The 17,096-nt window shown below is 39.5% G+C and overlaps 2 protein-coding genes across 3 annotated transcripts in view; both read left to right on the plus strand.

The window, feature by feature from the left end:
* Nucleotides 1-17,096, plus strand: part of LOC144664765 (methyltransferase HEMK2-like) — a 206,513-nt gene that overhangs the window by 99,223 nt on the left and 90,194 nt on the right. The window lies entirely within an intron of this gene.
* LOC144665107 (uncharacterized) lies at nucleotides 10,252-12,731 on the plus strand. The gene is made up of 3 exons (XM_078526281.1): nucleotides 10,252-10,347; nucleotides 11,014-11,330; nucleotides 12,606-12,731. The coding sequence occupies exons 1-3, from the start codon at nucleotides 10,278-10,280 to the stop codon at nucleotides 12,729-12,731; spliced, it is 513 nt and encodes a 170-aa protein (XP_078382407.1). The 5' UTR covers nucleotides 10,252-10,277.

The raw sequence follows: 17,096 nt of genomic DNA on the forward strand, positions 1-17,096 counted from the left end.
TGCTTTAATCCACCCACACTAAATGTTACACCCAGGATTAAAAACCTGAAAAATGATAATTATGCTAAAAATAAGTCGCTAAAATCTATGAAATACAATAGTTACATTTGCAACTCGCCTTAAAATTAAAAAAGGCAAATGTTTCCAAACGTTTTCGAAAGTCTCTCAAGTTACTAGATTGTCTAACGTAAGAAGGCAGCTGGTTCCATAAGAGTTGTGGTAAAAGCGATTGTGTTCCGTAGGTTGTAATGAGAATTGCGATGTTGAAATAAGTCGGAGATGTAACTCGGTCCATTATCATTAATACATTTAAAAAGCAAGGCGAGTGATTGATCGCACCTTCTATGTTCGAGTGATTACATTTTTGGTATAGACAAAATGGAATTATATTCTAAGCTATTTCCAACATTCAGAAGGGTTTTCAAAGAATAATGGTTAGCAGATTCAAGTTTATCGATTAACGTTTTGTTAATTCCCAATAAAAGTGGCCTAAACAGCAATTAAACAAACAAAGGACTGAAGCAAAATTAGCCGTTTAGATCATTTATTTCTAACTCGTATTTTAGGTTGTAAGAATAAAACCATTTTCTTCCATATTAAATGCACCTATCAATGTTAAGCCGCAGGAGAGGGAGTACGGGCATAAGCCGGGCATTTGAACTTAGCTGAGACTTTCTGTTCAAATGCCCAACCTCAGAGCATTTGTGGATGTTCACAAGAGTCACTAAACTTCAATAAAATGATGTAAGAAAGTACATTAAAACGGTCAAAAATCCCCACTGCGGGCAAACAATAGCCCAATTTCGATATATTAAAATTCAGCCTAAAACAATAGACCTCAGGACGAGGCTCCGGGGACCAAACTATAGAGTTTGTGGGGTTTATTCCTCGGAGCCTCGTAGTGATGTCTATTGTTTTAGGCTGAATTTTAAAATATCGAAATTGGGCTATTGCTGTCAAATCCCCTGCCTATACCCGGCCCCCCTTTCCCCCAGCGGCTTAACATTGATAGGTGAAATGAATTGTTTTCACCTGACAGGTAAGTGCTGCGAAATACCAGGAGTATAAGCTGCTGGAGATATTCAGTGTGAACGCTTAAATTTCGAGGTTGGGTAGCCTCAAATGCTAGTCGCTATTTCGGAAAATGAGCCGCCAGCACTTCTTCTACTGGAATTTAAACTTTGCGACTGATGAAGGGGTTATTCCCGAAACGTTTCGCAAAACGAGACAGAACCTCAGCACATTTTAAGAAAGAAACATTTTATAGGACATGAACAAAGTGCTACACAGCAACTTATTATTTTTTCTTCTTCTCCTTCACTTCATTTTCGTGAGTGAAAGTGGCATGGTCCTAAAAGGGCTCACAATAGCAACTCCCCGCCCCCTCCATTCCACGTGCTTTAGGACACCTTATTGTGTATTTAGCGTGTAGCTGCAGGCTGTTCAAGGCGTTGCAATAGCTTACCAGGAGTTACATTCCGTTTTTTTTTTTATAGGAAGACACCAAGAATCATGCCCACGAGTTTGTTTGCCTTTGGTATCGTAATCGTCTTATAGTTTCTTGCTTAACCGACATTTCATGTCAAGGGCCAAATAAGTGCTCTGGCGATTACAAAGACTATTGTCCTGGGGAATTTGATGGCAGGAAGGCCATCTGCAAAGACGGATACTGCTACTGTACTGGAAAACTCTACAATAACATTACTTGCTTGCGTGAGTTGTTTTATCCCTACGTGTCAAGACCGAACAGTGGTCTGAGGGTATTATTAGGGACAACTTTTCTCTGCCAGGCCATCCCAATAAAATGATTCGTTTCCCATCGCCACGTCTCTTGTGATGGTGGGTCGGTCGGTCGGGCAAAAAAAAAAAAAAAATCAAGAACGAACACTTGAAGGGTCAGGGTTTCCAGAGAAGGCCGGGCTGCTAAGTAAGAAAGCCTGGATACAAAGTCTACTCGAAAACGTGGTCGTATCGTTCGTTATATTCTTACCACGACGATCAAATCTCTAAACAGCCTTAAAAAAAACTTAGTATCGATGTTAATTTAAGACTAGGATATCACATCATACCAATTGTTGTTAATAAAACAACATCATGTGCTTGTGAGTTAAAGTACTTGCTTCTCTGACTAGTGAATCTGGATTGTTGTTTGTTACTTTTCGAAAAAAATGGGTCGGTTGGGCGTTGGGAAACGAAACATTTTATTCGGATGGCATTGACAGTAAAAACTAGCTTTCAGTGCAGTACAGTCAACGCGGGCCTTGCGGACACCCTGCTATTACGGACACCCCATTATTACGGACTGGAGTTTAAGTCCCAGCGAATAACAGGAATAAGAATGTCTGAACATATCTCCTGCTACTATGGACTTTCTCTATTGCGAAAACCAATTTGTGGTCTTGAAGGGCTTGAAGGTGTCCGTTATAGTTAGAGTTGACTGTACTTGCCTGACAACAGTTGATTGTGTGCTACAAGGATACAAAAAGAGTTAGTAAATCAATAGCACACTGATCACTTCCGCTGACTTATCAACACTGAACTTTCTCATTTCTTTAGCTGACATGTATGGGTGTAAATTTGTCTCGGACTCTAATACATCCCTTGCTACAGCACAGCATGGCTACTGGTATGAAACTTATAGCTGCACTCCTACTAACAGTTCCACACAGTACGAAGTTCACGTACTGAGTTTGGATATGGCAATAGATGTAGGAGGTAATTCTACTGTCAAAATTATCGGTCCTGCAAAGACATACAGACCTATCATACTCGTGCTCGCAAGCTTCCAGGCTGTTAACTGGATTCTTAACATACCAGCTGACGTCACCATCAGTAAGGTCATCCTGGTAAGTATATATACAACCACATGTGAAATCGCAAATAGCGAATAGTACGAACAGTGCGAATAGTCACGAAAAGTGACGAATAGTCGCGAACAGTGACGAATAATCGCGAATAGTGACGAATAGTCGCGAAAAGTGACGAATAGTCGCGAATAGTGACGAATAGTCGCGAAAAGTGACAAATAGTCGCGAATAGTCGCGAATAGTGACGAATAGTCGCGAAAGGGAGAGTAGTAACGAATTAGAGACATGAAGGTCCCAGTACGTCGCAACAACGTGGGATTTTCCCGCTAAAATGGATGCTTGTTAGCAGAGAAGGAATAAATGATAAACGGAATTTCTTATATTTTTATACCTTTTAAAAAGCGTATCCATAAGCTTATTATTGTGTTTTCTGTTTTCTTGCCGGTGATCGAAAGCCCCAGGCAGAGTCCACAAAAGAAAAGGGAATAAAATAAATGCAAGCAAGCGTTGTGTGACGAGCCTAAACGAGCGAAAGAGACTGGCTTTGGCGTTGTTGTTTTTTATAACACAACTTCTATTGTCTTTTTATATCGATAAACTAATTACGAAACACTTTTCTGTCATTTGTATTTTATTGTTTTGCTGATAGAACGTGGCTCGGATCGCGATTCATGCGAATGAAATGTGAGTGAATACAGTTTATGGTCGGTCGGCATTGAGATATAGGGTTAATAGATCAATAAAAGCGGAGTGAGCGGACAAGCATATGATATATAGATTGCTTGATATTGCTCTGTGCATGTGGCGGTAAATTTTGTAGAAGCCCTGTAGGCTTATTCAAGGCGATTATTTACGACTATTCGTCACTATATATATTTTAACAATAGAGTGTTTCTGTCGAGGAACTATCGGCTGATAAGTTGCCCCACGGAAATTTGATGTTCTTAAAACAAATATATTATGCTAGTTTTAAGAACATCAAATTTCCAAGGGGCAACTATCAGACCGATAGTTCCGAGACAGAAACACTCTATTGTCTTTATTGTTCACCACTAAATTTTCTTCCGCGCGCACATACAAAAACAAGCATCGTGAATTATTTTTACTGGAGTTTGAGTATAAAAACTCAATTGAAAGCCGAAATTTAACAAACTAAACAAAACCAGACGAGAAACCCACTAAATGCAGTGAATTTGGTTGTGTTTTTTTGTCTGCAGGCAGCTTGTTTACAAAAAACAGTCACGGGCGGGCACTATCGATCCGGGCATTTTTCACGGGAGGGCACTTTTTTTTCCGAGACAGAAACACTCTATTGTCTTTATTGTTCACCACTAAATTTTCTTCCGCGCGCACATACAAAAACGAGCATCGTGAATTATTTTTACTTTTCAGGTTAAAAAACTCAATTGAAAGCCGAAATTTAACAAACGAAACAAAACCAGACAAGAAACCCACTAAATGCAGTGAATTTGGTTGGGTTTTTTTGTCTGTAGGCAGCTTGTTTACAAAAAACAGTCACGGGCGGGCACTATCGATCCGGGCATTTTTCACGGGAGGGCACTATGGGCTGTTAGCATAACCACACTGACCTACTATTGGTAATCGCGCAATCTGATTGGCTACACAGGTGCCTACTATCGATCCGTAGAAGGCTCTCGGAGCGCGCGCGTAGTCTTCGCTGAATTTTATCAATCAAAACCTTCAATAAATCAATTCTAGCGATATTCTGAGTTTAATAGATCGGTCAGTGGGTTATGCTAACACAATTAGACGGCTCGCTCTCGGTTTCTACCGGCTTTGATAGTTGGCTCGGGGCTTCGCCCCTCGCCAACTATCAGCCGGTAGAAACCTCGAGCTTGCCGTCTAATTGTTAATTAGCATAACCACACTGACCTACTATTGGTAATCGCGTAATCTGATTGGCTACACAGGTGCCTACTATCGATCCTTATAGTTCACCACTAAATTTTCTCCGATTCTGATTGGTTTAAATTGAACACGTGACGCGATAGTGCCCGTCCGCCGGAGGGCACTATCAGCCCATAGTGCCCTCCCGTGAAAAATGCCCGGATCGATAGTGCCCGCCCGTGACTGTTTTTTGTAAACAAGCTGCCTGTAAACAAAAAAAAAAACAACCAAATTCACTGCGGTAGAAACCTTGAGCTCGCCGTCTAATTGTTAAATAGTGCCCTCCGGCGGACGGGCACTATCGCGTCACGTGTTCAATTTAAACCAATCAGAATCGGAGAAGATTTAGTGGTGAACTATAAGGGCTGATAGTGCCCTCCGGCGGACGGGCACTATCGCGTCACGTGTTCAATTTAAACCAATCAGAATCGGAGAAAATTTAGTGGTGGACTATAATTAAACAATAGAGTGTTTCTGTCGAGGAACTATCGGCTGATAGTTGCACCGAGGAAATTTGATGTTCTTTAAACGAATATTAGTTATCACGGATAATTTTACATTTTAGCTTTTAGATAGGGTAGAAAATAACGCAATAGGATTTAATTCTGGTACTCGATCCGTGACTCGAATCTGGCCAATACTATTCAATGCCTTGTGAAAATGAAAGTTGTCATGTCAGCACATTCTCTGAAGTGAACGTAATGGTGTTTTCTTACAGTTTCTAGACCGCTGAAATATATTTCTCTTTCGTAGCATAAAAATTTGGAATTTTCTTTGTGTCAAACACTTCAAAATGGAACATTTCACACAAAACATGCTAATTAGTTTGACCGAACCATTCGTAAAATTTCCATTGGTTACTGATTTATAGCTTTTAAACATTGCGTGACTCGAGGTCTGGCCGAGCGGGGGCATCAGTCTGGTCACCGAGAAAATCAAAGTCTCTTCGAGATACCGACTTTTTTTGCAAAAAGTATGAGTCGAAGGTTTATCCTGTGCATTGTTCTTCGAACTTATCATTACAGTTGCTTTGTAGTTTAGTTTAACAATTTCCTATCTTCGCGGAGGAAATGCAGCCATATAATTTTGTCAAAAATGGCTCGTCCGCGCCGGGTATTTATACACAGATTTCTCAACATTACACAAATGAACAGTGCAAATTTCACCGCGATCTGACAATTCTATACTTTAAAATTGCAAGGACCTTTCGAGGCAGTCGATTACGGCAGCGAAATTAGCAAATGAAACAGCAAAATATGCGTTCGACGCTTTGTTTTTGCGACGCTATATTTGAATTGTTATTAGTAGACCGCTGTTCAATGTGTTCAAGGCCGTATCGTTACGATTGCTCCACGAAAAAGCACGAAAAAATACGGATATTTCCGACTACTGTCGGAGAAAACATTGCGGCGTAAGCAAATCGATACACTCATGCTGAGTTTTGTCTGGGCTCTGCGAGGGTCGGATATCAAGACAGCTTCTTCGTGGGCTTAAGAAGGATTAAACAAAGGCCATATATACAGTGAATGCTTTCGAATTATATTTGAAGATGAAATACGAAAGAATTTTGCTGTCTTTGTCTGAAATTCCACTCGAACTGCGTAGATACGATCGCATGTTGTAAAGCCGATTCATGCAACATTGCGGTCAACGCGAGGTCACATCGACTCGGATTGCAAAGCGCTAATCATTAACATTGCAAAATGGCGCTTGTAGCAACCAAATTTGGCCTAATTTTTAACCGCTCCTAAGCTAAAAGAAGCCCCCATCTCTTTTATTTGTTTTAACTTCAATAATGTCTTTGAAAAGAGCGAGTTTTTTTGGTATGGTTTATTTTTGACGTTTGTAATTTTTAAACGATGTAAGTGCTAGTGATTATTTATTCGTGTTTTAGCGTTAGTTACGCAATCCATTGATAGTGCGTGCGACGCTTTTTATAGATCGCCTTTCAGACACACGTGCTTTGAGATAAGAAAGCTGACATGTCACTTTTCAAATTGTTATATAACATTTGTAAATTTGACAAGTCACGTTTTTTCTACGAGATCGCAATTGATCACCCACAGCGGAAAGTAATCCCTTGAGAAATATAAATATATTCCCTTGAAAAATTAAAACAGTCCCTTAAGGTCGCGCAGGACCCTTGCTCATTAATAAATTCATTGGCAAAATTTCTTGACGGGGTGCTATCTTGTAAAGCTTTAATTCACTACATTTTAAACATCGATTTCTCTAAAATGTATCACGGATATTAAGGGATGATGGAATTACATCATGATTGTCCTTTTACTGAGAGATGACCGTTTACTGTGATGTTACAAGCTCTTAAAAGTTTAATTGCAGATAATGCGATTTTGTGTCCAAGTTTTCGGCTACAACAGCGCACCGAATTAAATGATTATATAACCTAGTGATGAATCATAACCTCTTTTGTGTTATGACAAGAACGAAATTTTCGATTTTAAAAACTGCTTGAAGTTAATAGCTTCTAAGAGAGTAAAAATGTGAAATCTAAACTTTGAAACGTGCTATCTTCATTTTGAGAACGAAATTTAAAAATTCGCTCTTGTCATAACACAATAGAGTGCACCAAGTTCATGTTCCTCGCGAATCAACTCTTGAAATTCTATATCGGCGGAGAAAACTTGGACACAAAATTGCAGGTTTTGAGGCTTCCGAAGACCTTCCGAGTCAATGTTTACAACAGCGTGTGCTTTATTCAAAGCTGTGAATCTATTTATGATAATTCGCTATGTTCCAGCGCACGGGATGCGAGGCTGAGAACAATACCGTGTTATTACTTGTACAAAGAACTTTGAGATAAAAATTCTCATGAATATTTCGTTTGTTGTCGGCTTCAGTCGTCGCAGTTTGTGCATACTCTTTAAATAAGTAAATACATAATGATTTCAAGGGTCCCCCGCGACCTTAAGAGTTAACAAGAATGTGGTTCGAGATTGCCCAACTTAACCGCTATTCTCCTTCCTTTTGCTTGTAAACAAGCAAAAAAAGACGAAAAAAAGAAAAAAGTTTAGGTAGAAAATGAACCGCTGCTGCGCAGCTATCTAACCCGAGGTTAATTTAACCTTGAGTTCTTTTGAACAACCAGGCCCTGGGCGCTAATTCGAGCATTTATATATGATAAGACAAAAAAAAAATGCAGCGTAAGATTTTTTCTTTCCACAGATTTCTCATTTTCGGACAGATGGAGGTTCCGTAAGTGGAGATATAAAGCAAGTGCAGGGAGTTGAAAGAAAGTACACTACGAACTCATACTGGGTTGTAGGATATGGAGACGAGTATGGTGATACAGTGGGGCTTTTGATGTAAGTTAACAGCTGAGTGTACTCACTTAAGGACGGTGCCTCCTATTGCTACTGCGCACTTGTTCTGCGCATAACGCAATGCATCGATCATACTGGGCGCGCGCGCTTTTAATTAATTTGCTCGCTCAAAATGACGAATTCAACTACGCGACCAAGCGCGCGACTAAAAATCAAGAAAGTTTTCTCCGCGACGAAATCCAGTTTATGGACATATCCTAAGCCAGGAACCGCGGAAAAGCAACATATCAGTAACCATTGACCGCTAACCACTGAATACGGCCACATTAACAGTTAAAAACAAATCGCTAAGCGCTAAAACGTTACCCGCAAACTGCTAACCGTGACAAATGGCGTAGTGCACGCGCGAGATGCAAATATTCAACTCGCTAGGGAGGGAATAGGAAAAATGTAACAGACCCAAAAAGCGATTTCATAGACCCTGAAAACAACTGGTATAACTTTAAAAAACGCGTGGTGACCCCTAGTTTTTATTTTATAAAATGTAAGGGGTAAGTCTATAGAGCACATGTTTAATTTTTCATTAAGTGAAAAAAAAATTTAGGCCGATTTTCTGGCCGTGTAAGTGAGAGCTGCTAGAGTCAAAAATGGCTCAAACGCAATTATTTTGTTAATAAAAACGTCGATCAAGCAGTTCCGAACAAATTATTTGTTAGTTATTGTAAATATTGTTATATTTAATGTTGATTTTGTTCATGAAAATCCAATTTCAAATGGAATTTGCAAGGAAATTCTATTTAGCTTTACTTTATTTTAAAATGCCACGTCAGCACTTTTTTTCCAGATTTCAAACCTAATTATCTCGAAAATTTGCGTGGCTACCCCCAATTTTCTTTTTGAATTTTAGTAGCCCTTGGTAACATCTACATTTCTTGTATAGCCATCGGCCGGGCAAAAATACTTTGTTATTAGTAGGCACCGTCCTTAAGGACGTTCGCGCTAATCTGTTTATGCGCATTCTTACTGCGCACGTAATTCATGTCGCCACGACACGTCACGTCATGAATGAGCGCGCGCGCTGAGAAAACTTTTCAAACACATACAGGGTGGTTAGCCGTTGTGTTAACTTCGCTTGCAGTTTGCTCTCTTAAACGGTCAGTGACCCCCATTTTTTAGGGATAAATAACCTTTTGGGATAAATCTCTACCGATTGACAAAAAATGAGCCAAATTTGAATGTCAGAAGTTTATTATTTTTTCATTTTCTCTTCCCGCGCGCGATCGAATCAGTCAAATTTTGCAACATTTTTCTGTGAAGAACGTTTGCAGATCCAATTGTTAAGGAAAAGGGACAATTCAACTCTCTATTAAACGAACACCGTCAGGACCTGCTGCAACTGTCCGGTTTAGAGAGGTGTCTGTCTATTGGGGACTTTAGTTGCAGTAAAATAACTGAAAGACGACAAGGACGGGACCAACACCAGGTGTCCGTCTTATGGAGGTGTACGTTAAGAGAGAGTTGAGTGTATAAGCAACTTAGCAGAACAAAGGGCGGTCGTGGATTCTAGCGTGACTTTAACAATACATTTTCTTATACTCCAGGCTAATATGCTCACGATTTGGTGTAGTGACGTCATTTACAGGCACTATCTATGCAAAAGGATTTACACTAGCGTTAAACAAAGTAACTCCACCAACTGGTACGAACTGTCGCGAGGGTAAAGTAAATTGTAACAATTAGAATGCACGTTATTTACTGTTTACTTTTTAAAGTTTATTACAGTCAACTCTCTCTAAAACGGGCACCTTCGGGACCGACTCCGGCTGTCCGTCTTAGAGAGGTGTCCGTCTTACAGGGAGTTTACTGAGTTACAGTAAAATGACCAAAAAACGGCAAGGACAGGACCAATTCCAAATGTCCCTCTTTTAGAGAGGTGTACGTTAAGAGAGAGTTGACTGTATAACTCTTCAATGACAGTGCTGCATATCAATGCAACTGCATTTTCAATAGAGCCGACGGCCTTTTTGTATCTCAAATTAGCTAACCGAGCAGGACGAAAGAATGATATGGGCCCTGAAAATTTTGGGGGACCGATCCAGAACCTTAAAAGATCGGCTATGTCCTCATCATCACCATCCTCCTCCTCCTCCTCCTCCTCCTCCTCCTCCTCCTCCTCCTCCTCCTCATCATCATCATCATCATCATCATCGATTATTTATGTTTTTGAACAGGCACCCAAACGAGGTGTTGCGGCAACGATTGCCCTGGCAATGACAAAATGAAGGCTGTCTGCAAAGATGGGTACTGCGTCTGTACTGGCAAAGACTACGATTATGAAACCTGCTTGCGTAAGTTGCAAGTTCAGATATTTTAACATACAACGTGCACATATTAACAAAATGATAAACGCCATAGCATACACTATTGAGTTATGGATGTACGCGGGAGGGTGCTTAGCACGAAAGAAGCGTAGGAGTCGCACGAGGCGATAGCCGAGTGCGACTCTAGCTTCTCGAGGTCCGAGATCTCCGATGAAAATTAGTTGAGAAAAAAATGTGTTTTGGGCTGCATTCCAGAGGCGGTACCCGATTCGTCGATGTCAAAGTTGCACGCTTTGTGTAAATATTTGTATTCTATACACGAGTCAAAAATTTAAACTCCTAGAACGGATCCCGCGCGCTACAAATCGCCAAGAAAATGGCATGAAAACAAACATTAACAATGCGACAATATTTCTACTTCATTTTATTACAAATACGAATCGTAAAAACCGATCTTAGAAAGGTTAAATATTTACAATAGCAGTTAGTGAAGAAATTTGAATATTCATATGGGCATGCTGTGACCTCACAAACATAGGATGGTAAGCCTGTGTTACTACAAATGCCTGCTACGCAGTCTAAGTAAATAAGTAAAATATGATCTCGTAGCCAAGTGGCATACGTACTACAACTACATAACGTTTTCGTAAAGTTTTATTTTTTATTTCACTGATACATTTTTCGTTTTGTTAGCTGATGCGTACGGATGTAAGATCATTGTCAATGATGATGAAGCCCTCGCCATACCACGGTATAAAAACCAGCGGCAGATGACATACAGTTGTACTCCTAAAGACGGTTCCACAGAATACGAAGTCCACGTACTGTCTGTGTACGAGGCTTTAGAAGATCAAAGGGTGATCCTAGGGGAAGGCTTAGCTGACGCTAGAGTCAATATAGTTAGTCACGGAAAGTCAGATAGACCTATCATACTTGCACTTGGAAGCTATCAACCTCTTCACTGGATTCTCAATTTAACAACTAACATTACCATCTCTAAAATCATTATGGTAAGTACACATTTAAAAATAATCGTTTCAACTCGGGGAGGGGGGGACGGGGGGGGGGGGGGAGGGAGGAACTTGCTTTGTTACACGACTCAAAAAGTGGTCATAGCGGTACCGGATAATCGAGACTGCAGCTTTCGAATGGTTGCTAAGGACTTAAAGATTGGCTTGACAAAGTTCATTGTTTGGTTCGCATGTTTTGGTTCATCTTTGGAGACCCAGGGGCAGTTAGTGGGGGCGACGGGCAGCTTATCGGGACGACGGGATTTTCGGGCGAAAGTTTACAAGAGCGTAACAGCCCCTGGGTACTTTGTCTTACCGAACCAGTTCCAGAAGCGTTTGAACTCCTTCCTCCTGATTGGCCAGAAAAATATTTTTCTGGCCAATCAGCGAGGAGAACCGGCCAAGAGACTCTGGTGTCTTCTTACACGAAGTAGTTTTCTCCTTTGATCGACGAAGTTGCTCAGTGGCCCTTGCAACGGCGAGTTCATTCTTGTAAACCGTTTAAGAAAAAAATTCAACGAAGTGTACGAAATCGCCAACTGAAAGCCAGGCGCAAGGAAACAAATACCCATCGCCAAATTTTCACGGCAGCCTTTTTAAAGATATGGTGAAGTTTTCTAGCTAAAACACGATACGCGACTTCCACTTTCAAAGTTTGCGGGACATCAAAACAACAAACAGTGATTACTATTCGCATTTCACACGCACGCAGTCATTGCTATTTAAATCTTTCTGAGAAAACAAAACTTTGGTTTGACGTCTTTCTTAGCAACGGCTTGATTGACATAGACTCGCACCGTTTCCAGTTTCTGCTATGTCTTCAAAGAAAATTGTTGACTCCCCCCGGTTTCAACTGTACATACTTGAATGTAGTGCTTTCCAGAAGAGCTCGGCAATTTTTTGGCAACTTTTCATATTTCGATAACTTTTTTCCATTTAAGCAACTTTTTACCTATCGAGCAACTTGTGCATTCAGAGTAATCAGCGCGCTCGGCCGATTTTGAAATAAACCACCCCCGAGTTACCATTTGCCTCTGTTTCAAAACGATTCTACGTGCAAAACCATTCAAATGCAAATGAGTTTCACCTACGGGTTTATTTTCATGCAAATCAAACTCATTTTCATTTGAATGGTCACGCACGTAGACTCGTTTTGAAACAGAGGCAAACGGTAACTCGGAAATGGCCTATTACTCGGCCGATTACTCCCTGAATTTTACTCCACCCAGTCCAATTACTATTACTAATATGGAAAATATCTTATTCTGCTTTTAGCCCAAATATGATATTTATAGTACTGTCAATGTGGCTGGCCATGGGAGAGTTTTTCCACGTTACAGTATTGGTTGGGGAATTGGAAGAGATACCCAGTTTGGAGACACAATATTGCTTTTGGAGTAAGTGAACAGAAAAGGTTTTGTTTTCATATACAGTCAACTCTCTGTCTGTCCGTCTTAGAGAGGTGTCCGCTCTGTAGAGAGTAGGCTCTTACCGAAAGTGCTAGCACTTTTTTGGCATTATTTTGCTTCGCGAGCATTTTTTTTGCTACATTTTATCTCAAAAAGCACTGCTAGCATTATTTCGGATTTTCGACTGATTATTTGTATAATTTTTTGTTAAAAAGCACAATCTATGGCGTCCAAAGCCTCCCAGATGCTTTTTGCCCTCATTTTAGTCAAAGGAGCCGAGGAAGCCTGGAGAATAGGTTTAATAGGTCAGCGGTTGCCTTCTAGAAACCCAGTCCATCACACTCGTTCCAAGATGGCGTCATCCACGTTGTCATCGAGGAACAATGGAAGACAGCCAGCCAAGGCAAAAAAAATGAAAAATGCTACTGAAAATCTGAAAAGTGTAATATTCTGTTTAAAAAAATCGGAAAAAAAGTGAGCATTTTTATGTAAACCACGAGCACTTTTTAAAAAAATTAGCATTATTTTAGCACTTTTTTGGCAAAAAACGAGCACTGCTTTAAGCATTAAATGCTTTTTTTACGAGCACTTTCGGTAAGAGCCTAGTAGAGAGTCGAGGTAACATGACACCAGTAATTCTGAGATAATAAAGCTAAACCTTTGCACAATGCAACAAACCTCTGCTAATTGTAACAAGATTTAAATAATAAAAGGACCGTATTTGCTTGTTAAAGCAAAAATTGAGAGCTTCTACAAACTGTAATACTGTAAGTAGAAAACGACGTCTTTTGTGTCCATACACAAAAGTAGAGAAGTAATCCGTTTAGCGTCATTGTTTGTGGTTAGTAAGCTTGGTATTCACTTATCCTTACGGCGCTGACTTACTTTGCTTATGATCGATACGATGTTCGGAAGTATTTTCACTGAAGTGGTTTAGGTGTATTTATTCACAGTTTATGAATAATTAATTCACGTAGTGAGCTTGGGTCGCCTGTGCGCAAACCTCAATTGTAACCATTACATGCTTATGAGAATCGTTAAATGCTAATGAGAAAGAACAATAGAGACTCCTGATTGCATGCCACCTATGTCTCACATTAAATAACTGTTTGAAATATCACTAACACATTTATTCAAATTCTATGACGCGGTCCGCGGAATCCGACTGCGGTCGTCTTCGAAAACACCAATTCTGACGTCACAAGTTTTTATTTCCGTAGTCTCAGTATTGAACTAGAACTAGCGAGCAATGAAGGCTAATTCAGGGGGAAATCATCGAAAGAGAGCTTCGCATAATTTGCATTTGAAGCGATTCCCACATCAGCCTCTGCCAATAGACCCTTCCACGGTTTTTCAACTTTTGCTATGTTATGAACGACATTTCGACCGTTCAACGGTCATTCTCAAGTTCGGGTGTTAGAATCAAATTATATGTTTTAAATGTTGTAAAAGAACTAAAATATGTACATACAAACAATAGACAATAAAAATAAAAGGCTAGAAATGGCTTTTTTATTTCAGAATTACTGGTGTAACTTTACTTTGGCTCTCAATAAGGCGGACACCTCTCTAAGGCGGACAGTTGGGGCCGGCTCTGACGTGGCCCGTCTTAGAGAGAGTGGATTGTACACACAAAAACAAAACTCACACACGTTTTCCCGCGCTTATGTATTTGCTTCGAGTTTTGATTAGTTAATAATAATAATAATAATAATAAGAATAATAATAATAATAATAATAATAATAATAATAATAATTATAATAATAATAATAATAATGATAATAATAATATTAATAATAATAATAATAATAATAATAAACCTTTATTTAACCACGATCTGTTTAAAAGCAAATACATGCTTGAGGGGACGTGTGTACGTGTGACTAACTACCTACCTAAGAAAAATTAATATTACATTGCAATAAACTAATCCCTTTTCTCCGTGTACTTTGTAATTGGCCAGAGTGATTACTGGTTTTGGTTTTACGACAATCAATCGAAAACTGCACAAGCTTAGTTCAATATTGTTAGCTTACATTGTTTTGTTTTTCTTTATTCGTAGAAATATGCTTTTCACTGTTAGAGAAGTGTACAAAGAGTTTCCGGGTGTGGTTACGTCATTCACAGGCACTTACAGAGCAAATGAATGGTCATTGAATGTGCATGTGCGTGATTATCCTCCAAAGAACAAGGGGAGTTTCTCACCGCCGACGGTTAACAAGACTATAGTGAGGATAGTGAGCTTTATAATAATAACAATAATGATAATAAATAATCCGTAAGTCTCGCAACCGCTATCAAGTGCGCCCTTTTAAGTAAGCAAAAAAGAATACGCTACATAAATAATTAGAAGCAATAAATTAGAGAAAGGAAAAAAGGGATTGAAAAACCGCTTGAAAAAGGCACATAGATAAGCCTTTTTATTGATCTAACTATAAATGTTGGAGCATGCGAGTTGAAAAAGTAATAAGTTGTTTTACTTCGTTATTCTTACTAATTTTCGCGCGTACTTAATTTTGCGAAAATTCGAGAACCGCATTTCGCGTGTATTAATTTTCGTGATTGCAAGAAAATTAGTATTACATTTCGCGATTTTGTCAGTGTTAAGTTTTAAAGATCAGTCGTCAAAGACTAAGGAACCCTGGAAATACGCAAAGGTCTGGCTCAGTTTAACGTACAAGGAGCCTGGAAACGGAAAATTGAGTGACTCTACTGAAAAAGGTTTTGAACCAATTTACAAGCTCGAAACAGTAATCAGAGGAAGGGTGGTAGTCAAAAACAAGACGTAAAGATATTTGTAATATATATATAGATAGTTGCAGTTCGAAGCATGGAACTTTTTTATTGTTGTGATATATAATATGGTATTAACTTTCGCGTGTTTAAATTTCGCGCGCACTAAATTTCGAGATAATTTTGAAATCGCGAAAGATTGAATAGTAGAATAAGGTAATTGATGCGAGTACTCTATTGTTTTATTCAATCTTGCCGCGTTGTGACAGATTTTATTTTCCGATTGGGTTTATAGATCGAAATTCGTCGACTTTCGTCGAGGATTACATGCTTAAAGATGATTAAAAAATACCTTAAACCACGAGAGGTCGTTTCACAAGTCGAATGTACCTTGAAACACACAAATTATGATTTTTAAATATGTTGTTCTTTATTTGTTTATAACTTAAACTGGGAGTCTCCGATTTTTTAGCAAAGCTTTGGGTTGTATCAAGCTTTCCAATAATGGTTGCGATCTTCACATTATTTTAGCCCTAGTGCTCTTGCAACAGCTGAAGCAAATACACAAGTGTATTATTTTAAAGCTAAAATGCAGCAAACAGCATTTAAACATAGTAAATTGTGAAGTCTTGTAACTTATTTACCCTTATTAGAGAAAAATCCTTCTTCGCTGGATAAAAATATATGCGTTTTCCTAAAAGACGAGGTCCTCTTATAACGCTTGTATCTCTTAATCGTTTATTTCGATTGCCCCGAATTAAAAAAACTTCCATAATTTAAATATTATTTATTTAGGCTACAAAATTTAAGTTTGATTACATTGCTTTACAATTAGACAACGTAATGTTGACGAGTATTTTGATTAACTGTACTGATGAAATAGCAGACAAATATACATCATGATATGACTTTCACGCTGAAAATTAAAAAATAAATTTGAAAAAAGAAAAACTCCGTCCGAATAAAAATTGCCAAGGGGCCTGCTTTCTCCTTTGCAGAGCGTTATAACAGTCCGGACCCTTAGTTTGGACTCAGAGGTGTTTTACAGAGAACTCAGAGAGAGTAGTAGTCCGTTACTGTAGAGGGGGGATATCCTGAATGTACTCTGAAAACTTCTCGCCTGAGGCGAAGGAGTGAAACGCGGAGAAAGTAAAATTTTGTAAAGGTGGAGTTCGGGGTTAGGAGGTGTGTGGTTTTGGGGGGAGGGGGTGGTGAGTAACGAAATATGGACACGATTTACGTAAACCCTACCCACTCCCCTTAACTGCCAAACGGCTGGTATTACAGCGAGACGCAGCTGCCGAAAAGGATCTGGGAAGAGTGGGGAAAACTCGCGTTCTGCATTCTGGGACAAGTATAAGGCGCGAAAATCTCGCCCGTGTCCAAGCGTTTTGGTGACTGAGCTTCCGATTTCCGCGCGCAACGCATTGACACTTCGACGAAAAAACGAGAGGAAAAATATTTTGTTTTGCAGTCTACCCCTCCCAAGGAAAGAAACCCACCGGGATTATGTATTTTTGCCCTGAATCAAAGCTGGCAAGTATTATTGTTACTCGTCTGTTGGATGTGGTGCAAATACGTCGTAGGTTAATCCCCTCCTCCCCTCCCATGTGCGGTTGCCTA

This window comes from Oculina patagonica, chromosome 9 (assembly GCF_052425735.1).
Source record: "Oculina patagonica isolate OP01 chromosome 9, crgOcupat, whole genome shotgun sequence".
Classification (NCBI taxonomy): domain Eukaryota; kingdom Metazoa; phylum Cnidaria; class Anthozoa; order Scleractinia; family Oculinidae; genus Oculina; species Oculina patagonica.

Coding starts and splice junctions, on each gene's coding strand:
- LOC144665107 (XM_078526281.1), top strand. CDS start 10,278: ATGAAGGCTGTCTGCAAAGATGGGTACTGCGTCTGTACTGGCAAAGAC. Junction 10,348..11,013: donor CGATTATGAAACCTGCTTGC/GTAAGTTGCAAG, acceptor TCGTTTTGTTAG/CTGATGCGTACGGATGTAAG. Junction 11,331..12,605: donor CCATCTCTAAAATCATTATG/GTAAGTACACAT, acceptor TTCTGCTTTTAG/CCCAAATATGATATTTATAG.